Genomic DNA, 26,310 nt, shown 5'->3' with positions numbered 1-26,310 from the left:
GTCATCTTTGCAGTCTTTTGCAGGGGAGAGAAAAAGGAAAGGGAAAAAAAAGAGTTTGAACTGTCTGGTGTGAAGAGCTATAAACAGAGACAATTTTAAACACCAATTATTGAGTGACAACATAAGTCTGATTTCCTGTTTACCACCTGGTCACACTGCTAGTAAAAGATCAGCTGGACCAGTTGCACACTGAGTCAGGGAAGCATTGAATGGTTATGAGCTGAAATTTTGTTTCAGGTACAGGAGTAAGAAATTTGAAATAAGCCTACTGGAATAAATCCCCAATATTTGGGAGTGGCACAGAATAGCAGATGAAAAGATACTGAATGTAAAGTATGTTGTAACTGTGACACAAATCTTTTGAACAAGGCACCATACAATACCAAGTGAAGTCCAAAGTAGGACAAAAACTGATTTGTTTATCCTACCATTTTGAGATTCAATAGCTAAGAACTGTCTTTTAAGAGAAAACCAAATCTGAATGGTTTCTGGACTGATCAAGGACAAAGGGAAACTGTGGAGGACCACAAAAATAAAAAAGGGTTCCCCAAAATCCTGAATTCTCATTCACATTTATGAATAACAGCTGCTACAGTAGAAGATGTGTTTTTCCTAGGAAACTCTTGGGCTGATATCCTTGAGCCAACTCACTACTAGCCACTGAGTCAACTGACAATACAGGGCCAATGAAGTAAACCAAATTTCATTTCACTTCTTTTGCTTCAGACTGTCCTGCAGCTCAGGAAGTTATGTTCTCATTTGCTGTAAGTAATGGTGCTAATTATTGTGACCAAAGGAACTGTGACAGCTTTGTGGGATGAGTTAAAAAAAACAAAAGTTCTGTTGCAAGTTGAACAATTTGAATAAAGGACTGAGAATTTTTTTCTTCTGAAAAGAAGGAAGTTTTTCAATACAAAATCCCAAAGTTTTAGAAATTAACTGTCACATGACTGAAGCATTATGTGAAAACAGTTTTCCAACTTTGCCTTTGAGGGAGGAACCACAGAGAACACAAGTTAAAGCCAAAATGAACAAAGGATTTTCTTTCTTTTGGCATGCTGCCTGTTGCTAAACCATGAACATTTACTACTTTTGCTCCTTTGTATGTTTTTATTGTTGTTGTTGTGGTTTAGAGGCAGGTGGGGGAAGCCCACAAGGACAAAAGCCAGGAACACTCCTTTTGAATACAGGCTGAAATACATCTTTAAAGAGTTTTTAGAACTACATTTCTTTGATATTCTTAACAACATAACTATGACTTAAAATAGGAATGTTTGAGGACAAAGATTAGGTGGCTCCTTATACACATGAAACTATAAAACAGGATAACAAAAATAGAGATTTCATTCTTCTGTACAGAGGCCACAGAGGAGTGGTTGGTATCAGGAGTAACATAACTACCTTTTCCTCTTTTACTTTTTCTTAATACCCAAATCATGTCTGTTTACCAAGAGCTACTAATGCTAATTATGAATACTGACTACTTCGAGACTATTAAGAGGTAAAGTGAAGAGCTGACATTGCAAGGGAAAAATACCTACATTTACTCTTGATAAATGAAAAGTAAAAGCAGCACCACCGATAAATCACATATTTAACACTTTTTTACACCTTGAAAAAATTTAAGGTTTTGATAAATAAACATTTCTACTTACACTAGGGACAGCTGAACTTTTCTTACGTTCAGGAATATCAGCCTTATTGGGATTGCTGGCATTCCCAAGCATTGGGCTAGCTGGTGCAATTCCTCTTCCTGCAACAGCACTACTGCTGGATTTTCTTGACTGAATTCCTTCCTCTTTGAGGTCACTGTCTGTAGTACTAGTCTGGCTTCTTTTAGGATATGCCACTACTGAGGGGATGGATGGTCCAGCTTAAAAAACAAACAAAAGAAACAGGAAAAGGATTTTTCTTCTCAGAAGTTCAGTGACTATTTTTTATCACAATGGAAATGTATTCAGGAGAACCAACACAGTTAACACTGGGAACCAGAGATGCAAAAAGATAATTAAAGTATTGAAATAGATGTATTTCGGGAAACAGTAGAATATTTTTGAAAAACAAAAACCTTGTAAGGTGAATGTACTACTTGATTTCCATGAAAGTTCCAAGAATTTCATTAAGGTTTCTCATTTGGCTTGCTAGAAAAATGCTTTAGAGACATCTTAAAGACACTTAACAAGTAACTGACTCATTCAAACCAGAGCATCCCTCATTAGCACAGAGCTGCCATGTGCTGCTCAAGCCAATTTCCTGAGACAGGCAGGTGGTGACACAGCCCTGGTGGCTGCTGCTCTGTGCTCCTGCACCAGTGGCAGTGGCTCAGCCTCCCACGTGTGCCAGGAACACAAAACTGCTCCCACACCTGAGAATGAGGAAGTCCCTTCAACAGAGCCAGGCTCCCTCTTGCTTTAAGAGCCTTCTTCAGACTGGGTGAAGTCTGTGGGGTGTGTCAGGATTGTGTTCTCTGACTTCTCACACCTCTGAAGAGGATACATCACGTTATATCAACTTCTTAGTTAAATGTTTTAATAAGAATGAATCAAAAAGTGTATGTATGTATATACACAGACAGAAAAAATACATTTAAATGCATAAACATATAAATATATAATATGTAGCTAAAACATGTTTTACAAGTATCAAAACCCTCAGTAACTGGCATCCCAGAAGACTCCCCAAGCAAAGCAACCTCTGAGTGCAGAGAAAGCTCATGAAAGGAATCCCAGTTTAGGCAAAGTGTCTGAGCAGGAGGATGTTTAAGACATCTAGAAAATCCTAATCTACTACATTGCACTCTCATTAAGCAGAAAAGTTGTAAGTTTGTCAGAGTCATTGTTCTTTAGAAATTAAATTCCTGGGGGACAACCAAGTGACACTAGCTTCAGGAAACAGGAAACCAGAAATATTGGCAAACTGACATTTCTTCAAGTTTTAGACACAAGCTGACCTACTAGTGTCAAAAGAAAACAAAAGCTGAACAGACATACAAGAGGATGGGGGAGGAGTGCTGTGCTTTTCATGAAAAAGGGGGTTGCAACATTCTCTTCAATTTGTGTAACAAGATTTTGCCAGCACAGTCAGGAATTTATGGGACAACACAAGGCAGAACAAGAGAATTAAGTTGGTGTATTCAGTGTTCCCCTAAAAGCTCTTTTGAAAGCTTTATAACAAAACCAATTTAAAAAATCAATTATTCACGAAAATATTTAACCACCATGCTACGAACTATGCTGTTGTCATCCTCCTTACACTTGGGGGATGGAGACAAATCCAGAAACTGAGCAGAACTGGAAGCCACTGTACCCTGCAAGGCTGAAAATGAGAAAAGCTCACCGTGATCACTGTACCGCCGCTGCTTCTGGCTGGAAGATATGCTTCTCTGAACTTTGTGGTGAGGAGATTGTCCAGTGCTATTATTAAGATCACTACTTGGCCTAACTTTGGCAAGTGAAAGGTTGCTGCTGGAGCTTGAGTCACTTGCATCCAACTACAATACAAACGAGAGTATGAAAACGAGAAGTTCAGACAAAACAAATTAAAGCATCCACCACATTCTGGGAGCAGGAACAGGGGGGTGGAAGGTGGCTCTGCTACATGGGAAATTACTGATGACATGGGCAGCTGCTTAGAGGTCCCACATTCTTTAAGGTTGTTGCACAAGTGTCTTAGGTAAAACTCAGTGGAATTTGCAGCTCCTCAAAGGATAATCAGTAAAGAAAATCCATTTGTCCTTTCAGAACTCCCCCCTTGGAGTTCTCCAGGGTTTTAACAGGAAGAGAGGATACACTTTGTAGAGGCCACCACACCAACTCCTCCAGCAGAGGAACCAAGAGCAGCTTACTGATGCTGAGCCCTCTCAGCATTGCATGGAAAGGTAATGTACAATGCAAGAACTCTTTCAGATTGGTCAGTCCTGCTCCTTGGTTCTCTTAAAATAGTTACAGCTGACACATTCACACCTGAGCTCCTAGACAAGCCAGGACAGTAACTGCTGAGCAAACAGGGCAGTTCTGGAGAGCCTAAAGGAAAGAGTTCACTGGCTCAAAATCAGGTGAGAACAAATTTGCTTAATTTGGACTGCTGATGAGTAGAACAACATAACTTAAAATGCAATGGATTTTTGTGCAAGAATGCAATGCCTACAGTAACTGACTTAATTTTTGCTTCTAACTCTGCTAAGGACACTTTCTGATTTGCTTCTTTGCAGTTTTAAGAATGGTACTTACCTCTGATGACTTCCTTCCTAGCAGTAAGTATGTAGCTGTGATTTCATCATACTTCATTTTACTAAGGGATTCTTGAATTTCTTCTTGAGAATATCCCATTCCTACCATAATATCTAAAACCAAGCAGACATTCTGTAAGTAACTGAAACTCTGATGTTCAGGCTGGCTGAGTGTTCAAGAGAAAGGATTAAAACAGAATTATTAATTTTGAGAACATAAACCTGATCAAGTATCAGTTTTAAAGGACTAGTTACTTTCTCCAAATGTCAAACAAATACAGAGTGGTGATGGAGAAAAAAAAAAAACAACCCTCCCACATCATGCAAACAGTATTGTGGTTCTGGGAAGTACTCAATTACCTATTCTTTTCTGGTCCGAGATGTCTAGTTCTGGTTCAACAAAAGGTTTAAGTTCATCCTCCTCATGCCCTGCATTGATCCACCTGTCCTTCATAATTTGCTATGGAAAAAAAAAAAAGTTTTGTTAGTACAGTACACTCAGCAGCAAAGAAATCAAGCTGTGAGAAGAACAACTTCTTTATACAACAAACACTAAGGTCTTTCCTAGCTTTTATTTTTCAGAACTTTTCCAGCTTTGTTCCAGTGAGGAGAATCAACTACACACATCAAGCCAAGCTTCTCCCCACAGTCAGCTGAATTCCAGCTCACAGCAGAGAGCCAAAAGCCTGCAATGCAGACCAGGAGCAATGTGACAACTTTGACATGGCTTGGAATTCCAAGCTCCACCAACAGAATTCCATGGAAGCCCTGTTTTAGTCTTTACTCCTCCAAGAGGGTACCAAAGGCAACTACAAGAGCCAGTATCTCCAGCTCACAACTGAGAATGTGGAAAACAATGTGGTGGATCATCCAGTAATGCAGGAATCCACAAGCTAACTGCCAAGAAAAGTTATATGACATGGAAAGTGTTGTGACACGTTGAATTTGATAGTAACTGGAGTCAGGTGTATTACAACCCCAGTAAAAAATACCTTTGAAGAGTCATGTGCTTTCATCAACAATCCCACCTCCACCCCAAATATGCACAGGAACAGGGTGGAAATAATAAATTACACCTCAAAAACGCACTTTGCAAAATTTGATGCACCTCATTTGTGCAGTTACCTCTAGAGTGCCTCTTTTTGTTGGGTTTAGCACCAGGAAACGTTTGAGGAGGTTTTCACAGTCTGTGGACATGTAGAAAGGAATCCTGTATTTTCCCCTTAGCACTCTTTCTCTAAGTTCCTTGGCAACAGAACAAGAACAGACAGTAAGTTGTAAGCAGCAAGTCACTTAAAATATTAGATAAAATATTAGATAAACATGGCCAACACAGTCCACAAAGAGCTACCTTTAAGTTCTGTCCATCGAAGGGAAGAGATCCACTCACGAGAGTATAAAGAATAACACCTAAACTCCAAACATCTACTTCAGGTCCATCATATTTCTTCCCTTGAAAGAGCTCTGGAGCAGCATATGGTGGGCTGCCACAAAAGGTGTCCAGTTTATTTCCAACTGTAAACTCATTGCTAAAACCAAAGTCAGCTATTTTAATGTTCATATCTGCATCTAGCAATAGATTTTCAGCCTGGAAGAGAAAGAATGGTTTGTAGATTAATAAAATACTTGATTTAAAATGCTGTTGGTTGCTTTCACTCTTTCTTAAAAGGCAAGAAGCTGAAATATCCATTAACATTCCTTTCCTTGCAAAGGTGTGCTTTAGTCAATCATTAGCATGTCCTGTTTTAAAAATTTCTGTACAATGGCTTCAGACTATGGGAGCTGTTTCACTGCCCAAGAACTTGTTACCATGTTTTTCTCCACAGAAATGTATCTTACATTTTGATCTATTCAGATGAAAATAAGATATAGTCTCACTAACCATACTTATTTTAGCATGGTATTCTTGCAGTAGTTTGGTAATAAACATTATCTTTAAAGTGCTTTCAAGTGTTCTTTTTTTTTAATGGTGGTATTGTTTTTTGCTTTTTTTAAGTTACAAAGCTATGACAAGTTGAACAAATTATGTAGCAGTACTATTAATATAAAAGGCACAGTTACAAGAGATAGGCTGTTTCATGCCAAGCTACAAAGAAGCCATACTTCAGTTTCATTATCACTACTGGTAATTCATTCTGTTCAACATCAATTCTTGTCATATCTCTATCAAACTACCACTTTAAAAAAAAAAAAAGATTTCTCAGCTAACACTGACCTGCATCAGATCTGAATGCGACCACTGGGGGAGAGGTTATCTTTCAGCAGCCATTAAATGTTTGCATTTAAAAGCTTTATAAATCCTCTTCCTTTTATTTAAACTGGTTCTAAGCTGCAAATATTTCTCAAGACTCACTATAACATATGTAAATAAATAAATAAATCAGAAAGCTCAGTATAAACTGTATTTTATAAACAATAAAGGTCACACCCACAGGTACAGAAGCTGACACACATACACTGCACACACTTTTTCCTACTCACCTTGAGATCTCTGTGAACAATATGCTTTTGATGGCAATACTGCACTGCAGATACTATCTGGATAGAAAACAAGCCAAATTATGTAAGTGACATCTCAAAGAAGCAGGAGCTTTAATTAAAGATTTCAACATTTATTACTGAAGTTGACATGAAATTATCCAGTCAGAGCTACATAACCAACTCCTACAGTGACCAGTATATTTGGGAAAAAGCTGCTGAATAACTTCAATGTTATTTGATCTATTTGCTTTCTCCTATACTTGAACCAGGATTTTGTTTTTCCTGTGGGGCTAATTATAGACCAGTAGAAGCAATGACTTTCAGAAAGGTTACTGAAGTATTTCCATTCCAATACTGTATACAGCTATAAAAGCTTTCCCCCTAGACTGAGGTTTTCCAGGCCCTCTCCAAATGTGGTTTTTTATGCCATGCCAGAGAGAAAAGGATAAGAAATGGGCTTTGATTACTTGAGAAACTACTGGGAAACAGCCTGTTTGTCAAAATTTATGCAATGAGAAGCAACTAGGCATCTGACAGAGATCTGCTGTCTAAGTGCATATGGTGAAGTGTATTTTGTATACCACAGAAAGCTCAATGGAAAAACTCTCTTGTGTCTCTCAAGTGTAATGGAATAATTTCTTCCATGATAATTTCCAAATATCATAAAGATTTTCCTGCTTTATATAGCAAACCATATAAGCTATTTACACAGTGCAGTGTCATAGTACATTGCTTTTCAGAGTCATAAGCATTGCTGCAGAAATTCACATGTATGGAAAAGCTGGAAAAAGTATTATTCTTACATGACCACAAATGCAGTCAAATGCATTTTGTCATGCATGCATGGTCAGAATTGAGGCAGATGTTATGACTTGTTAAAATAAGTGGAACTGCACATAAAAATAGTAACTACATTTAAATAAATATATTTTCAGTCTTCATTCAAGAGTAAGAAGACTTCCCCAGCAGAAAGATGAGGTAGCATTACTGTTACAAGAAAATAACTCCTGATCTGATCACCAGTTTAGTGTAAGGATCCCTTGTACTGGTGAAGGAGCAAAGGTTCTCTCCCTCAGCATTTAGAGCACATGAAAGTTGTTGGTAGGTTCTTGGTAGGTCAAATAATTGATGCACCAGTAAGTTTTGTATTTGAAACTTAAGCACCAAAGTGATCTTTGTGCCCTGTAATATTGAATCACTCCCATGCAAAATGTCACCTTAGACACCAAGCAGACGGTGGAAAGCTGAAGTACTATTTCCATTCCCCACACCTTCATTCTGGTTTGGCTTTTTCCTTTATATGCTGGTTCCCTCTTTCAGACTCCAAGTTCAGCTTTTTCCAGTTACTGAAACTGCCAAAGTGCTCCCATGCCACCACTTGTCTCCTCCTTTTGGTTTCCCTTCCTTTCCTCTCTGCTACCATTACCTCAGCCCCAGTCACAAGCTCGCTCTGCAGGGGCTTCCAGTGCTGCCAGCATGACAAACACCTCAGGCTTTATTCAGGATTGCAGAGACACAGCACTACCACCACTCACTCACTCCTGAGCTGCTTTATTGTGCCTGCCTAAGAGCAGAAGGCTGAGCAGATGATCAATCAGCAGCTTCCTTTGGAGATGCTTTTGAACTCCTCTGCACTGCAACAGGATGGCACAGAGACTGCAGAAGTGAGTCCAATCCATGTGAAGTGAAATAATCAAATGTGTAGGACATTAATAATTGAAGAACATAACTGAATGAAAAATAGCACAAGGCATGGCTGCTTCAGACTGAAACCTTTGTCTTCCAGCTTCCATCACTGTTTCCATTGACAGCTCCCTCACTTCCTAACCTTCTTGTGTGAGGAATTTTCTGACACTTGGCAGGTGAAGAGAAGGGGAGAAAAAGCATCTGAGCTTTTTGCTAGAAGTAACAATTGGAACACTGGAAAACTTTTCTAAAGAGTGATTTCAAAAATCTGTATAAATACAGGTTTTGAAGAAGTTCTCTCTAGGCAAAAGAACCATTCTCTAAAAGGATTAAATGACAAAAGGATGAATGACCTCTCAAGGCCCCTTCCACACTGCTAAGAGCATTCTGTTGCTTTACTAGAACACACCAATAAGATGTATTTTGTGGATTTTATAATTTTCTAAGATCTGTCCTAACATCTATCAGCATTAAGAATTCTAAACTGTTTCAGCAGGGAAACAGTGAGAACACTGAAAAAGGCCAGATCTCATAGCTTGCAGAAAAGACAGGGAATTAACACACACAAATTTAACAAGACTTGCTGCTCTGCATCAGATTTTTTTGTGGAAAAGGGATGAAATTGAACCAGAACTGCCTGGAAGAAGAATAAGGTGACATTAAGAATGCAAAACATTCTCAATTTGAATTTCTCACACATGGCTACACAAAAGGAGTTTGAAATGGAGAACTGTATAGCATAGTTGTATTCTTCGACTTTGTACCTTCTCCTGTGTTCCTTGTCAAGTGCAACTGAAATAATATTATTAGTCTTTTATATTCTCTTTTCCTGCTAAAAACCTTACATATGTTTAACAAAATGGACTAAAAACCATTTTTTTAAACAAGCAAAGAAACAACATTTTCTTAAACAAGCAAAGAAGGGAGAATTACTGAATCCTGCTCTTTGCCTGCTAGAGAGGAAGTGTCTCCTCAGACAAAACACAAGTGTTTGATCCAGAAATCACATCTACTGGAAGAAGAAACATGATCTGAAAACAAGATATAATACAATCTATTGTAAGAACTAATCTCAATACCACGGCACAACTGTTTCTTCGGTTTAGAAAGAGCTGCTGTCTGCTAAAACAGTTAAGAAATTAAAAAAAAAAAGACTATTATGTCACAAGTCTCTATCTAACAGAGAACAGCTGCACTGCATCAGATAAAAGGTCTGCAGAGTGCATTCTTCCTCCAACAATGACCAAAAGTGATACAAAGCTATTCCAGGACTACAGTAAGGTGAAATGAATAGTTTCATGACCTGTGAACCCAGCAAGATCTAATTTCCTTGTTTCCTTTGACACTGTCCCTCAGGCTGAGCTTTAGCATCTAATAAAATGCCAAGCTCTGATCAAAGTTACCTGACTTTCATCCAGCATGAATGCTTTTCTCTCTGGCTTAGCCCAATCAGCTTGTGCTACAGTTTCTCTCCTCTGCTTATTTCCAGGCTTCTCTCTTTTTTTCCCAGGAACTGAGGCTTTTGAAGCTTTCAAGAACCTCCCTCCTTTGAGATCAAGGTCCTCTAAAACTGGTTGAGCTCAGCAGCCAGGAAATCAGCTGTTGGGGGAGGACAGAGCACAGCTGTCTGCACCAGGAGACTTACATGAATAAACTGAAAAGTGTATTCCAGTGCATACAAGTGAGGCCGTCTATGTATCTTTATAAACAGCATTTATTCTACTGAAATACAAAAAAAACCCCAACAAACCAACTCAAAAAATCAGGCTGAGAGTACATAAACCCAATTCTTGATAGGTCAAACACTCAGCTCAGCAGGTAACTCCCTTGTAAATTCTTTTCCTCCACATTTCTTTTTAAAAATGAAGCTACATATATCCTGTACTACCCACATTATCCCGTAAAATTAAGCACTAAGTGTACCTGTAAAACATGTTTGACCTGTTTCTGTATGTTTTTACTTAAAGGGGAGTAAAATTGTTAGGAAAAAAAGGTATTTATTGAAGAAACATGTAATTTTAATGTAATTACTGCAAGATCTTTTTCCACATAGTTCCTGATGAAAGAAATTGAGGACTGAGAGCAAAGAGTCTATCAGCAGAAGTTTCCAATATTCACATGTGAGAGAGAACAGTCAATCCTCTCAAGTTACTCTGAAGCTCTTCAAGTGACATTACAAAGGCAACAGGCAGGGATTTAGAAGAGAGGGCTGAAGTGGGAATGGCTGTTTCACATCCCACCACTCCTACTGCCAACACAGCACAGAAGCACAAACCAGAAACCTTCAATCACAGAGAAAAACTCTCTACCTACCAAATATAAAAGTGAAGGCAGCAGCTTTAAAAAGACACCTAAGAGTGTTGAAGAGTGAGAAAAGTTTTCCTTACTGTCAAGCTGGATAACTCCAGTAATCACAAATGAAGAAGATGAAGATGGGGAGATGAAGTCTACAGCTGCTTTTGGGTTGTTTTGTTTGTTTGGTGGTGGTGGTTTTGGTGTGGTTTTTTCCCCCAGAAGATTAAAAAGGGTAAATACAAGATTTAATAGGATGAGAGAAAACAAAGCAAAATCATTAATTTGGTTCCTGGATGTCTCATATCTTACATCAAATTTCTATTATGCATGGCAATACTTAAGAAGTGAAACCATCAGAGCCTCCCCTTCCAAAAGGGCAACATCACTGCCCTGATCCAGCAGTTCCAAACCCCTACACACCATTCAAAAAACCACTCTTGTCCCTACTCATTATTTTCAAGTGTCATTAAGCTGGAGCATAATCTTGACATTTATAATTTGTCACAACATTACTGAGGCTATCCAAGTGACCAAAGGGAATAGGCATTTACAAATTTCAGCACAGGAGCAGAAAAAAGGGTGTAAGACTGGTCAGATCTGAAACTCCAGATGCTACAAGAGCAGACATTTGGATTTGAATTAGTTATGTAAAAATATCTGTTTTTGTTCAGTACAGCTTGACTGTAGAATGGAAATGCTTTTTGCAGATCAATGAAATTCCAACACCTTGGCAGGGCTAGCTTATCCATCATAAAGAAAGCTAAACTAACAAGTCTAGACATTACTTTTCTGTCATTTTTTAGAACAACTATTAAACAGTATCTTCTCATGTAAGCAGATGAATGTGAATGGATCCCTACTACATGCACTGTCTGTAGTTTGAAACTGGCCTGTTAGTAGCCTGCTACATTTGAACAACTTCCAAAATGTTACAGACCTGCTGAGGTAAGGACATATGAAATCAGCCCAGAGGAAATGCATTTTGGAATGGAATACACTTCCAAACCAAGCAGTCTCTGTGTTCTGGCACTCCTGGACACCCTGGCACTCAGCACTAAGGAAACAGCACCACTGAACAGACTCTGACTCCTTCAAAGTACTGCTGTGACATAAGATTTTTCTAACTCAGAGCTACAAGCCCACAACATGCTGAACACTGCTGTAAGTCAAATGCAAAGGACAGCTGTTTTACTCATTTCACCATTAAAAACAGGGGTGAGGGGAAAGCTGACATATAGGAATGTTACACATACCTGTCTAAATTTAGCTCTAGCCTCCTTTTCCTTCATTCTTCCATGTGCAACCAGATAGTCAAACACCTCCCCTACAATTCAATAACAAGATACATTAATGCCAATTTCAGAATGTAGAGATTCTTCTCCAGCAGTTGCCCACAGCAGCTTCACTGGAATTACTGTACTTCAAGTTTATGATTACAGGACAGCTCAAGAGAACAAGGCACAACTGCTGTGCAATTTACTACACCATCATCTCTTTTACAAGAAAATAATGAGTGACTGGATATACACAAAGGAAACCATTTCCTTCCAATTACTTAGGATAGAAACTGAGCAGCATACTTCTGTTTTGTAAACAAAGATGACATCTACCCCTTCACAGACTTTCTCACCAGAGTTTCTTTTGCTTCAGAAAGCAAAAGTTTCATATATGAGAACAATTAATGATATTTGTAAATGTAAATGTAAAAAATACCAACGCTAGAATTTTAATTTGTTCATGTGTATAAAATGGTTCTAAACAAAATCAAAACCTTAGCTTTAACCTAGGCTTGGAAGAGGTACCCACAAGGAGGGTCAAGAATGAGCACAGCAGGACACACTGATAAATCCCTCACACAACCATCACACCTGTAAAACACACAGAACAAGGCCACTGTTGTACAGCTGTGGATGACCAAAGATTACTAAAGATCTACTGTGTTTCAGCTTTTCCCCTCTTTAATCAATGCAGTCATTTTAGAGCACATCAATACAGACTACAATGTCTGAGCTTTAGGTGCAGGCCACTGGCCCATGAAACACTGACATGTTTGTGAAAGCATGGGAGATTTTCTCTACTAAAAACCAACAGTCACGTACGTAAGAACTACAAACACAGAATAATAGCACAGTTTTTGAAAATCCTCACTAGTATGCAAAAACCATAAAATCAGAAGTGGTTCAAATATTTAAACATTCCCTACTGAGCAAGGAAACATGGTTTTGTAGACAGCCACCTCACAAGGGAAGAGCTGAGTAATATATTTATTTTTTTAAAAGACACAACTCCACCAGATTGCAATAAAAAAAAGGAGTCACACTGCAGGAAAAGCAACCACTGAGCCATCTGAGGGAATGTCAGGACATCCCATAAAATAGTCTTCCCTCTGCAGTGCATTCTGTAATCCTCAACTCAGGTAACTCTCCCAGCTGTATTTCACAGCTGTTTCTTAAAAAACCTTGAAGCAGCAAACCTGAACACTTCTTCATAAATCAGGGAAAAAGATACCAGGGAAAGAATTATCCCCAATTTATGTGAAGTGTTGCAGCTGCAGCAATAATGTCTTTCATCCTGCAGCCAGAGTTCATGTGCAACATGATGACCTCTACCTTGACAAAGAGCAAACAGGGAAGCTGATGCCTGCCACTGTGCTTGCCAGTCATTCCTGTCTTGCACTGCATGGCACATCAACAGGTACAGCTCTTGGCCTTTTAGACCAGTACAGTACTTACCTCTCCCTGATCATCCCAGGAAAGGTCCTCACTCCTTCAGAGAACCACTGGCCTTTCTACCTCCTAGAAGCCAATCACTAGATGGCAATAAGACTTCACTTTTAAGTCTAGTACCATCAAACAACACAGAGATGTCTCCCCAAACACCTGTACTAGTCAATATTTTAATGGGATAATGCCCACTCTGTTCCTGTTTAAGCAAACCTTGGCTGAGCATTTAGGAAGCTGCTGGAAGAAAAGACAGGTGGGTAGAGAATCTTGCTTTAGTTGTAGCAATTCATTCAACTTCACATAATCTAATGTAACAGTCTGAATTCAACACTGATTTTCTCTGAAAAAAGTCTATCTCCTTCCTGCCCCTAAAGAAAAGCCCCAACTGTTTGAGATTCCCACATGCTGGTGCTCCAGGGTCACACTGACAAGCTGAGTGATATTAAGTTCTAGCCAGCAAGGAGTAACTTAAGCCTGAATACCTTAATTCTGGCTCTGGTGAAAATATCTGACACTGCACAAAGTGCATTTTTCCATCCCCTGTAGAATCAGGAAGAGCATTTAAGCTCCTTCTAAAATGGCATAAGGCTAAGCCTAACAATTCATGACAGTAGAAGGCCTGTGATTAAGATATGTAAGATGTCATCAACATCTAAAAACAGAAGTTGCAGCGCTCATGCTTTTGAAAGCAACAATTAAACAAACACAGAAATGTTTCATCTGAATATGATTTTACCAAATATCTTATACAAAATAGGACACCAGAGGTAGGGAACTGAATACAGTAAATTGAGAACATTGGTATTTGTTATGGGCAGGAACAATCAGTGGCTGAGAAAAGATTCCCAGTTAATTTGAGTTGTGAAAAAAAAGCAAATGTTACTAAGTTGTAGTAAATTTAGAAGCTGGTTTTACAAGTTACATGAATTATTTATGTTGACCAAACAAGTCCCAGTGAATATTAAAGATTTTGCTTAATATTTTACACTACCTTGACATAAATATTTGCTGAAAAAGAAAGCAAAACTTTCAAGCAAACAAGTGCTTTCTCTCACTTGGCAATCTGCAGTGTGTCACTGCAGCAAAGAGGTACTTACCCCCACTTGCATATTCCATTATTAAATAGAGAGTTTTTTCAGTTTCAATGACTTCAAATAGCTTCACTAGAAAAGAAAGACATTTAGTCATCAGTTAACTAGCTGCAGAAGCATTATGTTAACACCCCACAGAATTCTGTGAGAGAAAAATGCCCAAACTGTTTGCCTGCCACTTGATAATATCAGACTATTTACTCTAAAGAAGCTTTCTGTCCAATGCTCCTAAGTAGAAAATACTATAACACATTTGGTCAACTCATACAGAACAACATAATTTCAAGAACCAATACTTTGCTTCTTTTACATGGGAACATAACTAAACTAAGCAGAACGTGCACAGATTTGAGCATCAGCAATAGCCACACATGTGCACTGAACTGACACATGTGGTGACAAATCAGTTACCAGCCTGCTGACAGTCCCATAGGAGTACCACATCATTTAAATGTACAAACTTGAAAAAATTCTTGACCACTTCTTGGTTTTGGTGTATGTGTTAATTTATAATGAGAACCTGAGTTCAGTCAAAAATCAATACTATATTCAAAAGGAGAAAATTTATCAGTTAGCTATGCAAATAACAGTTCTGTGCAATGGGATCACAATGTTTATTTTATTTTTTTAAACACACAGTTCTGAAATACCAGTTATTACTGCTATCTTAGAGTAAATTCACACTCCAGTGCAAAATAATCTTTTAAACTCATGCCACAGCAATCTTAACAGTGAAAAAGCTAAAATTTCTCCAGAGATGGAAATAATGTGAAAGAAACAAGATACCTATATTTGGATGATTTAAGATCTTCATTATTCTTACTTCTCTAAAGAGCTGAAATAAACATAAAACGTGAAATAAGTTAATGAAATCACTAACAAACAGCCATTCTCCTTAAAGACTGAAGACTTAAATATAGTCATTTAAACAGAAAGAGCAAACATTATTAAACATTATCAACGTAGTTCATGAAATGAGCACTTTTTGAAAGGAAGAGTTAAATGCCTGCTTAACACCCCTCCCAAGCAAATCAACACTCAAAAACCTGCAAAGTCCCAGGAAGAACTCTAGACAGCTCAGGAAAGAAGTGACCTTAGCCCTGTGGTTCGCAGACTTTTGGGGTCAGAAGAGCACTGTGAGCCCATGCAGCTTCCTGCTGACCAGCACATCTCACACATCTTTCACTCCCTTCACAAAAAGTACAGCTCCAAATTGTTGTGAATCCCCACCAGAACACCCTCAGAAGACCACTGCAGTATGAATTCAGCATTCTTCAGAACTTTGTTAAAGCCCAAGAACTACTGTGCTACAACAGCAGCTCACAGGTGAAAAATCAGCTGTTTATATTGTGCAAAAACCATGTTATCCACCTACACCAGCAAGGAGCAAGTTCTAAGGAGAGAAGGGAAGACAAGGCCACCCCTGAGCCCTTCAGAAGCATTGCTGCAAGGCAACTGAGGCACAGCTCCCCTGACTCACCCCCAGGCACTGCCTGGTCAGTGCAGCACCCTGAATGGACTGGCCAAAATTAACAGGGCAGAACACAAATGGTGCTTTCCTCACCCCATCTGCTGCTTCCCTTCCTGCAAGCACTGCTGTTAACCCTGACTGACACACAAGGTACAGGAATTATTTAACAAAAATATCTCACAAAATACACAACTTTCCCATCTAAAATCACTCCATCTCTAGCTCACCCCAGCAGGATGGTGGTGAGGGACAACTGCCCATTTCAAGCTGCAGGATGACATTATATCCCCTGCCCTAAATCCAGAGATTGTAAGGATATTGTCATGTTTCATGTCCTGTGTGTCCCTCCCCCACTGCCAATACTTGTGTGAAGAGGGCTGTAATTGAGTAACTATTTCTGAAGATTTCAACTTTGCCTGTCACACAGAGCAAACTCTGTCCTTCTGCAACTTAATGAAAATATGGAGTGACATTTAACAAACTAGAAATGAAAGCAAAGTCATGACTGAACAGTTGTAAATTATTTTCACCTCTCTTCTGCAAAAGACTATTGTAAGATAACACAAATTCATAACCATAATACTAAAAATGCCACAGGTGGTGTTTCTGCACTATAAAACATTGCTTTGAACAAAGCTGGTAAATAGCAGATTAATGAAAAGCAGTTCCAAGATAAAATATTATTACAAAAAAAAACCTTGAAGCATAAATACTCTTGTATTCAGAAAAGCAAAGAATTCTCTTTTTATGCACAACACTACATGGCAGCCAGGTGTGTAGCTGTTCTCCCTCTGCAGCTCAGCCAAACATGCCAGCCCAAGACTCCAGAGGGCTGATGTTCTTCAGTGTCAATTATTCTCTAACAGCATGCTTCAAAAAGTGGGAGTAATCAAGAGGTTTTATTAGATACCTAACACAAATTTCTACTGGAATATCAGTAACCTAACATCATACTGAACTTTGTGTAGAGAGACTGAAGCAGAATAGAAGTCCACAGCTCCAAGCAAATGCAGACACAGGAAAAAACCCAAGAGTTTTGTAAATACAGGATAGGGATAACAGCATAGTTAATTACAGTAAGGAAAAAAAAAAAGTGGTGCTGGAAGATTTGGCTCAGGTCAGATGTCAGATAAAGTGAAGAAATTTGGTATGCCTACATATATTAGTAACAACTCAAAACCTGTAAGTGTATTTACTCAGTAATACCAAAGAAAAAGTGAAACTTTGTAATAAAAAAAAGGTGAAACATTAGAAATAAACAGAAAACAACCAAATAGTCAACAAAACAAAATCCTTGTGGCCTTTGTGATTATTAATAAAAGAAAATGCAAGGGGTGGGTTTTCAATAAATCTTAGGACAAATTCACAATTTGGAGGGCAGCTGTTCAAACCATTCTCTGCTTTCTGATATTTCAGAATCACAGAATTTCTGCAAATGCCAGCATCTGGGGAGCAATCCTCACTGCACTGCCCTGGAGACCTCCCTGCTACAGCACCAGCTGGGACTGGCACACGACCTGAACAGAGAAAAACCAAACAGTTTTCCAAATGCTTTTGATTATCTTGTTACCCAGGTCTGTGCCTGGGTAGATGACTTTGCTAGATGACAAGCTGCTCAAGTGAAATCACGATTGATTGATCAGGTAAATTATTGGCCATGCAAAACAGTTTCAAAACCTCTGTGCACACGTTTTCTTTATCCTCTAGAGAGGTAAAATTGCCTTCTTTTCTTTTTTAAACTATGTTATTTCTGGAGCTTTTTCATATGTAATCAGACAGGGTAGAATACATCAGACTCTCTCTTGATCATCAGGAATTTAAAAGCAGCTGAATCTATAGCTATTTTTTTCTTGCCTTTCATTCATTTCAGCTAAACTGGTGTATAATATATTCTGAATACTCCATTAATACTTTTAATCACAGCTTATATAATGGAAAGGCTCTTATCAGTTTTTACAATTTCAAAGAGAGTTGGATTAATTCATTCTCAATTGGTATCTGATATCTTCCACCCCCAATACCCAGATAAAGCCTACTGGGTCAGACCCTCACCAAAACACTGGTCCACAAAATGACTACTCTGCTTTACTAACCCAAATGAAGCATGTCAAAAGCAGCTTCTACTTCATGAGCCATTTGTTCAAGTGGGTGACTAGGAACAAGCTCTTTTAAAAAACAGACTATTTCTGCCTCAGAGGAAATTAAAAATAAAAATACTTGAGAATAGGATACAACCACCACCAAACTGTAATTTTAGTTAGATAAATGCACTTTAGATCATGCACCCTTAGTCAGTTTATCTGTTATATGTCATATTTTGACAAAGATGGGGATATCTGGCAAAATAGATATATTTTCTATAATTCCTGACATTGTAATATGTATTATAGTCTATTTCTGATAGAGGAATAAAATGTACACATCATACAACTTTCCCAAAGTATGCTGGATAAAGGTTTTACAGATTTTGTTATGTGCATCAGCTTCTGGGAGATGACCTAGTAACTATCATCACACAATAAAATTCATTGCAAACAGCCAGGTATGATAAAACCTCACACCTCTGAGGTTCCCTGCCCACAGGAACACAGAACAAGGTGTAATATCAGAAAATGTAACACGAAGGTTCTCAATACAGAAACTTATTTTCTTAGTATTAGGAAATTACTTGTCATAATGAAACTATAAAGACACACAAACAACTGAAAACACTTCTCATCAGTTTAATTTCTAATGCTGAGATCCAAAACTACTCCCAGCTTGTTGAACAGCTCATTTTCCGTCAACAGGAGCTCTACAAACGTTTCCAGGCAAAGACAAACATCCTTAGTCTGCCAAACAAATGGCTTTCAGCTTTGTTGTGGTCTGGTCCTTTGAGTGCAAGCCATGTCAGATACAGGAAAAGAATGCCATTTAATTAATGCTGTGAGCTAAAAAACTGAATAAAAAACCCCCAACGAACCAGCAATGGGAGCTGGTTCTTTTAGGTTAACTCTCTTTGAACACAGCAAAAGACAGACTAGAAGTGCTCCCACAGTAGTTATCACAAGACTGTAACAAATTATTTTAAAAATACTGAAAAAGTTTTCTAAAAAGTGAGTCAGTGCCAGCTGCAGAGCACCAACCCCTCCTGGTCACCTTGTCCTTTAAAGGAGGAGGCTTTTTACAGGATGCTGTCCCAAGCCAGCTCAAGCCTGACCTGTGTATGAGGCTTCTCCTGGTAACTGCTCACTGAAATATGCCCTACATCTAATAAAGAACCTCAAGCAAAAAGCCTTCACACAATACAAGTTTGCCTCAAACTAAGCACAACTTGGAAACAGAAAGGGATACACATTACCAACAGAAGAGCCTGAGCATTTAAAATTCTCATACTTTTCTTGAAGTTCTTAAAACACTGATTGACCCATGGTCAGAAAGGACATGAACCATGTTAAAATTGATGTTTAAGAACACTTAAATGCTTTAACAATAAGTATTGCCCAAGTAAGTGGCAAAACATCTGCACATAATGAACAAAAATATTTGGCTGAGGAGCCAAGTTCTAAAACAGGAAAATGAGAAATGATTTAGTGCTATTACATGGGCTTACTAAAAAAAAACCCGTTGCATATAATGGCATTGGTAAATCAAAGGAAAAAAAACCCCAAACTGTTTTATTTTTTGTCTAGGAGGAAGTGAACTCTGTAGCATCAGCACTTGTTTGCAGTGAGACCAAGATCCACTGGAATTGCACACACAAGTCCATTTGTGGAGAACAGTGATTATGACTAACACTGCCAGCATGGGAAAAAACCTCTAAGAATTCCCTTTTCTTTCAAAGCAGGGAAGTACCAGTTACAGCTTCCTCTTCACTAAGCAAGAGCAGCAGAGCAGTAATTAGGTCCTAAAACAACAGTAAGGAGTAGCTGCATGTGGCTGCCACAGAACTTCCTCAGCAGCAGAGCAGAAACCCGACCCTTCAGAGCTGTGCTGCTGAGTGTCAGCACAGAGCTGTCAGGGAGGGCATACCAAGAATTACTGCTCCGGAAAGCAAAGCCTGTCCCTAACAAGGTTAACTTCTTCCTGGCAGCTGAAGTATCGATGTGCAAGACGGAACACAAAGAAACCAGAACTGGCGGCCTTTAATCACCATTTGTTTCCCCACCTAAGGATGACTCGGGCACGCAGCTACACCGCAGCTGAGACGCTGTACACACACCCTCTTCTGGGCACAGCCCTTCCCTCCCCACCATACCTCAAATATTTTATCTCTCTCTGCAGAAGTGCAAGATCAGAAGCACTTCCATCTGAGCTTCCCCCGCATGCACAGGTCCTGTGTGCAGCTGGCTCCAAAGGCACCGAGGCTGCGGCGCTGCCGGCGGTGCTGGGGGAAGGGGCAAAGGCTTGCAACGTGAAAAGCCTTGGTCAGGCAAAGCTGGCAAGTTGGATGTTGGGCATTCACCCTGCTTCCTACGGCAAGCAGGAATTTAATTTTAGTAAAGCTGCTTTCAGTTTTTGAATTAAAAACTGATACACCGTACTAAATTCTTTTTGTGCTCGTATAACAAATGAGCTCAGAGACGAGAGCACATTTGCAATTTCACTCCATAAATTTGATCTGATATCTGCCCTGCTATTTGGTACTATTCTTCCAGATTCCCAGGTAAGAAATCCAGTGGTACACAAGATCACACTACAAATCACACTTCATAATCTAATTTTATAAATTCTAAATAAAAATTAAATTACAACAGAGATGGAGCCGTGAGTGGACACTGAGCCAGCTGAAACCCAGTAATCAAAGGCCCATCATGCACACTTCCAGCTTGTAGCTTTTCCAACTGAACACTTGTGACTTGTAAAAGGTTTGTATTGTATCCCCATATGAGCTCAAACTGGCATTAGAGCCCAATCTCAAGTAACACCATCTGAAGGACTATGATTTTACATTTTGAACTGAAAACATGGCATCTTTACTTCTCTCTGACCATTCTTCCCATGCTCTGATATTTCCCAATTTTATCACACAGCTTTTGTTTCACTTTCAAGTGCTTCAAGCATTCAACCATTTTTATTTAGGCATTTCAAGTTGCAATCTGCCACAGAAATCAACTTTATCTGATCCACCATATTACCTAATTTGCACTTTATTTTCACCCTGCTTACCCAGAAACCACCAGTAACCTCAGGGACTAAACTGAGAAAAATTCTGAGAAAAATGGAACCAGATTATCAACTTTTACCCTGTCTACAGAGTCATACAAAGCTGCCACCTGCTCAGCTGATGGAGCCTTTCTTCTACAGGTTATTCTTTGCCTCTCAATGAAACCATAAAATGTAAGAACTTGTGTGTTTTTCCAATTTACTTTTGCACCATTAATCTTGATAAAAAGTCTAGTCAAGTGATCTTTTTAGTATTTGCATAAAATACAAATGTGTATATTCTCCAGTTTACTCTAGTTATCCTCTTTCATTTTGTTTGCAGGTTAATTCTGCATATTCTCTTGTTCAAACAGAAATATTTCAAGGGGATTTTATCAAAGTACTCAAAAGTAAACAAAAAGCCTTTGACTGCAGAACTTAAAAGGACAGAGTTAGAGAAGTCCCAAGTAAAAGTAACGTTTAAATGTACTTCCTGCACGGATTCCCAAACAGACTGGGTTGCCTAATGAAAGAGCAGGGTTTATCACTCTGTACTAAAAAGATAAGGTGATACAACTGTAACAGCACATTAAACATTCAGAGCTAGAGGGAAGAAACCAGAATAGACATGGCCCAATTTGTTTCATACAACTGCATCACCTCTCCTGCTGCAAGCTACATGAAAGGCCCAGATACTGCCTGGCCTTCAGTCCACAGGCAGTATTTTCAAGGCCAGTTTAAGAGGACAGAACATAAGTTTTGCATTTCTAAGTTTAACAAAGCAACCGTCACAAAGGAGACATGGGGGCATGACACCAAACCACAGGTCCTCTCTACAGAGTCAGCTCTGCTTGGAAGACAAAGGAAGTGGCAAATACCACTGTTTTCTCAGTTTACAGCTCCACATGAGTTCAGCTTGAACAACTGCAGGGCTGTCAGAAATATCTGTTACAAAACCAGTTATTAAATACAGTAGTCAGATGTGTGCAAAGGTATGCAATGCTTCAGATTCTCCAGCACAGGCATTCAGGGTTAATGGAAGGAGGTGGGGAAGCAAACAAGTCATAATAGAGTTGAAAGATTAAATGTAAAAACATACCTTTTGTAGACTAGTTGGGTTCAGCTGTGTTTTGTCAATTATTTTAATGGCAACCTAAAGGAAGAGTTCATGATCAGTGTTTTCCATAGGAACAATACCACATTATTACAACATGCTCAAATCCAGTAACAGACATGGAAAACATGAAAATTACACAAAAAATGCTTAAGGTCCTTCTGCAAATTATACACTTCTATTTAAACTAGAAGCAGGAATGCAAAAACCCTGGCATTTTAAGGATATTAAGATGAGAAGCTTGCTGAGTCTTTGACTTGACATTAAGACCATCACAGTCATGACAGTGGAAGCTCCAGCAGCAGACAGTGCCCCGATAGAGAGCAGTGTGCCTACAGATAATATTTACACAGCATAATTACACAACAGATTATACTGTAGTGACTGGGCACTGGCAGTTTCTAAAAGCAGAGAGATTTCTGAGCATATTGAAAGCATTTCCACATAAATTTGGCAAGAAGTAAGTTCATCTTTGGAAATTCACTAAATATTTGTGTCAATTTGTTCCCTGATGGGTATTAAAAAAAGTATCACTTGGAAATCAACAAAAATACATTGGCTGTAGTACAACACTTTGGGTAAGTACATTCCTTGTTCTCCTCTTTTCAGTAAATGTTGCACAGAAATATTAAAGAACATAATAAAAAATTCACACAATAAGCAGAAGAGAATTCTATACCATGCTAACTAGTCAGAACCTGAAGATTTGAAGCAATAAATAGGCAACAGAAACTTCAGTGCAATGCAGTTTGCATACTGGATGAGGTTGAACAAGAAATGAGAATCTTTCTAGAATTACACGTCAATTGATATTTTTTCTTTCTAAATTAGAGACTAAACATACCAAAAGAAGCTCTACAGAAGGAGATGGTGCCTCTCAAAGAGGCAAGATGCTGCAACTCAGCTGATTATAATACCTCACTGGTGCAAAGCAAAGGCTTTCAACTCCACTTCAATTTTTGGCTCAAACAGTAGATGCTGCTCCTTCCCATGCCACAGCTCCCATTTCCCTGCATCACTTGGAGCTATCTTTGTCACCTCATTAACTTGGGGTTGGTGACATATGGAATAAAGAATATCTTACATCAAAGCCAATTTATATCCCTACATTCAAGTGCAAAAACACAGGGATGGATTGTCACGATGGAGAGGGTAAGAGGGGAACAGTGTTCAACGCTTGGGCGCATCACAGAGTTATATAATGGACATGGTGTTTTCTGAAACTGATATTCAAGACTTATTTTGAGCTCTTCTAGCTGCAAGATACGATGAGACATGACTGAGAAGCCATCTAAGAATGTTTTTACTCTGGGAGTGTTTTCTTCTAAGGCAAGCTACTGAAATTATAGATCACTGTTTCCCGAGGCAAAATTCCATTGCAAAACCTTGAGAAATCACTTCAAAAATACAAACAAGAGAGAAAGGCATTAAGCAATTGGTATTTTTATATTAGCAGCTGTGTACAAAACCAAGAAAGATTTTTATCTCTACCTTTAAGCCTGTTGTTAACATTGTGACAATAGTTCAAAGTTACTCACGTCCTGCAATCTCTCATAATTCTGGATTATACTGCTGGACTCTTCTAATGCTGGATGTAGTGAGCACTGCCTTTGTCAACAGCAGATAATGTTATTTGAAAGTGACCTGGTGCCCCAAGACTACCCACAGCTGTTCACTTAGTAAGCACATTCCACTCAGAAAAGTTTGCATTTTTGCTCTTGGCTGTACCATTTTGGTGAATCTTTACAAGATGTAAACTTTTTTTTAACCCACCAAGCCTTAAGGTGCCGTGTTACTGCAAAACCAGCTCACCTCAGCTCTGACACTGTCAAACAAATTCAGCCCTGGAGATACAGGGAAGGTACAGAGCTCAGTTTTCCAGAACACAGACTCTCAGGCCTGTTCAGTGCACTAATTATAGCCTTAAAGGCAGGGTGAATTCAGAGAATTCCTATCCATATGAACACTGAGAGTACCATGTGTTAACATGGGCTGTGAGAGCTTGAACCCATCATCAGAACAGGGAACAACTTCAGGTGCCTTGATAAGGTCTCCAAATCACAGGCAAAGGCAGCCTGCCCTCAAGAGCAGTTCTGACCAAGTTAAATGGAGACTTTTCTAAGTACAGTTAATAAAACATTAAATTGTCTTTTAAAGCAGAAACTTTGCTCTCTTTATGTAAAGTGCATTTGGAATGGTTTCATGCACTGTGAGCTAGGGCCAGTGCTGAAAAATGCAAGTCCATCTACACTATTACACCACTGCCATGATATTCTGTGTGAAATTGTTAATAGAATTAAAACTGAATTTGCTTCCACCATTCACAACAATGTGACTTAAAACATTCCTCCTACATGATTTGAATGAGGGAGTGAAAGAAATCAGAAGTTGGGACACTGACCAAATTGGCCAAACTGCTACTATTCAGAATGCTTTCTCCCTCTTAAATTTCACTTTTTCCAAGAGAAGAAGAGAAAGAAGATGACAATAGATTCCTTGGAGTCAGACTTGGGTTCTGAAAGAATTCAGCCTCACTGGGAAACTTCAGCTCCCTGGCTATTAACTGAACATGTCTTTAAAGAACAGAAGGGTCCAGAATAATTTTGGCCACCTCAGTAATAGCAGAAGGTAGCTTTATCTTTTAGATTCATTTTGGCAAGTATGGAAAACTTGTCAGAGGAAACACCTTTTGATAAAACTACAACAGCAAATACACGGATTGCAGTCAAAGAATTGAGAAAAGCAGATTGACAATGAAGACTTGTGGTTTCAAAAGGGCAGACAGCCTACAAATAACACTCTCCTAGGCAGAGGACCAAGAAGGATGGTGTGTCCAAACACCAGCCCCAATGCAGTGAAGCTGATCTCTGGCCACACACTCCTTGCAAGACAATTCAACCCTCCAAATTGGGATGATGTTCTGATCATCCCCTGAAGGGCTGAACATTTCTTCCTTTCAGTAATTTGAAGATGGGCACTCATCATGCATCCTGCAGACACACTAAAAATGGAAATGAAGAAGAGTCCTAGAACTTATTCTAGTTGGAAACATGAAATCTTCGTCTCAAGCAACAGGAAAACTCCCAGGGAAGGACTCCAGATGCAAGGAGATGAGCAACTAGCCTAAAAGAATGCTTAAACAAACATATCCTCCTCCCAGGAAGGGACAGAAAAGTGCTGATCTGCTTCAGGATTTGGAAGCTACTCAGCACAGAGATATAAAGAAGGAATTTGCCAAAAAGTGAACCTGACATGGTCACTTAAAAGGACATTCAGAACAGAGACACAGTTAACAAGGAAAAAGATAAGTGGGGTTCAAATACAGCAAGAACACAGCAGAGATGAAAACTCATTTCAGTGTAACTCCCAAAACTAAGCATTTAGTTTAGGTTTTGGTACATAAGATGGAAAAAAGAACAGGAACAAAGACAGGACAGGCTGCAGGAGAAAGACTGTAAAGCAGGAAATCACAAATTCAGAAAGCTAAGTGCCATCTGGCTGAGGCCAGGCTGAGAATATGACCCTGGAATTCTTACAAGAAGCAGATTTTCAAAGGAGAAAGAAAAAAAAAGCCTTCTTGCAGCACAGGTTCCTAGCATCTACCAGGAACAGAAGAGGAGAGCTGGGTTTAGAAATGAGCAGACAATTTTTTTTTTTTCCAATTCATCATAAAATTCCTGAACTCAAAACTGGCAGGGAAAAACCAAGGAAAGAGAAGGTTTAAATGCAACATATTTTCCTACAGTTAACTGTACCCTGTGGAAACACACAAGATAGAACTACCTGGACTAATGAAAAGCCTCATCTAAGAGGCAGCATGGAAATTTTTCAACTAGATAAGCTGAAAAGTGCACAGAGTTGTTTTTATTTTTTCCTAAAAAAAGAGGCTAAAGAGATATTAAGTTGGAAATAAATGAGTAAGAGTTTTTCAAGGACAAGATTTTGGGACCAATCTTGTTTAATATCTGTATCCGTGGCCTTGGCAGAGGATGTCAAAGCATAATGATTCAATCTGTTGAAGGAGTTAAGAGGCACCATCAAACACAATGGAAAACCAATTCAAACAGCCTTGGAGATGAGTTAGCAATGAAACTGAG

General features: G+C 38.9%; 1 protein-coding gene across 13 annotated transcripts in view; it reads right to left on the bottom strand.

Moving 5' to 3' along the window:
* MARK3 (microtubule affinity regulating kinase 3) overlaps positions 1-26,310 on the bottom strand; it is a 62,326-nt gene that overhangs the window by 21,088 nt on the left and 14,928 nt on the right. For all 13 annotated transcript variants that reach the window (XM_066551614.1, XM_066551618.1, XM_066551609.1 and 10 more), the window contains 11 exons: positions 22,199-22,252; positions 15,291-15,339; positions 14,511-14,576; positions 11,944-12,014; positions 6,710-6,766; positions 5,580-5,816; positions 5,354-5,473; positions 4,589-4,688; positions 4,230-4,342; positions 3,337-3,490; positions 1,656-1,873 (listed from right to left, as the gene is read on the bottom strand). In XM_066551614.1, coding sequence (XP_066407711.1) covers positions 1,656-1,873; positions 3,337-3,490; positions 4,230-4,342; positions 4,589-4,688; positions 5,354-5,473; positions 5,580-5,816; positions 6,710-6,766; positions 11,944-12,014; positions 14,511-14,576; positions 15,291-15,339; positions 22,199-22,252 — 1,239 coding nt within the window. The remainder of the gene's footprint in view (positions 1-1,655; positions 1,874-3,336; positions 3,491-4,229; positions 4,343-4,588; positions 4,689-5,353; positions 5,474-5,579; positions 5,817-6,709; positions 6,767-11,943; positions 12,015-14,510; positions 14,577-15,290; positions 15,340-22,198; positions 22,253-26,310) is intronic.

This window comes from Molothrus aeneus, chromosome 6, assembly GCF_037042795.1.
Source record: "Molothrus aeneus isolate 106 chromosome 6, BPBGC_Maene_1.0, whole genome shotgun sequence".
Lineage (NCBI taxonomy): Eukaryota > Metazoa > Chordata > Aves > Passeriformes > Icteridae > Molothrus > Molothrus aeneus.
The sequence above is the reverse complement of the archived record's forward strand: the minus strand, read 5'-3'. Positions and strand labels throughout refer to the sequence as shown.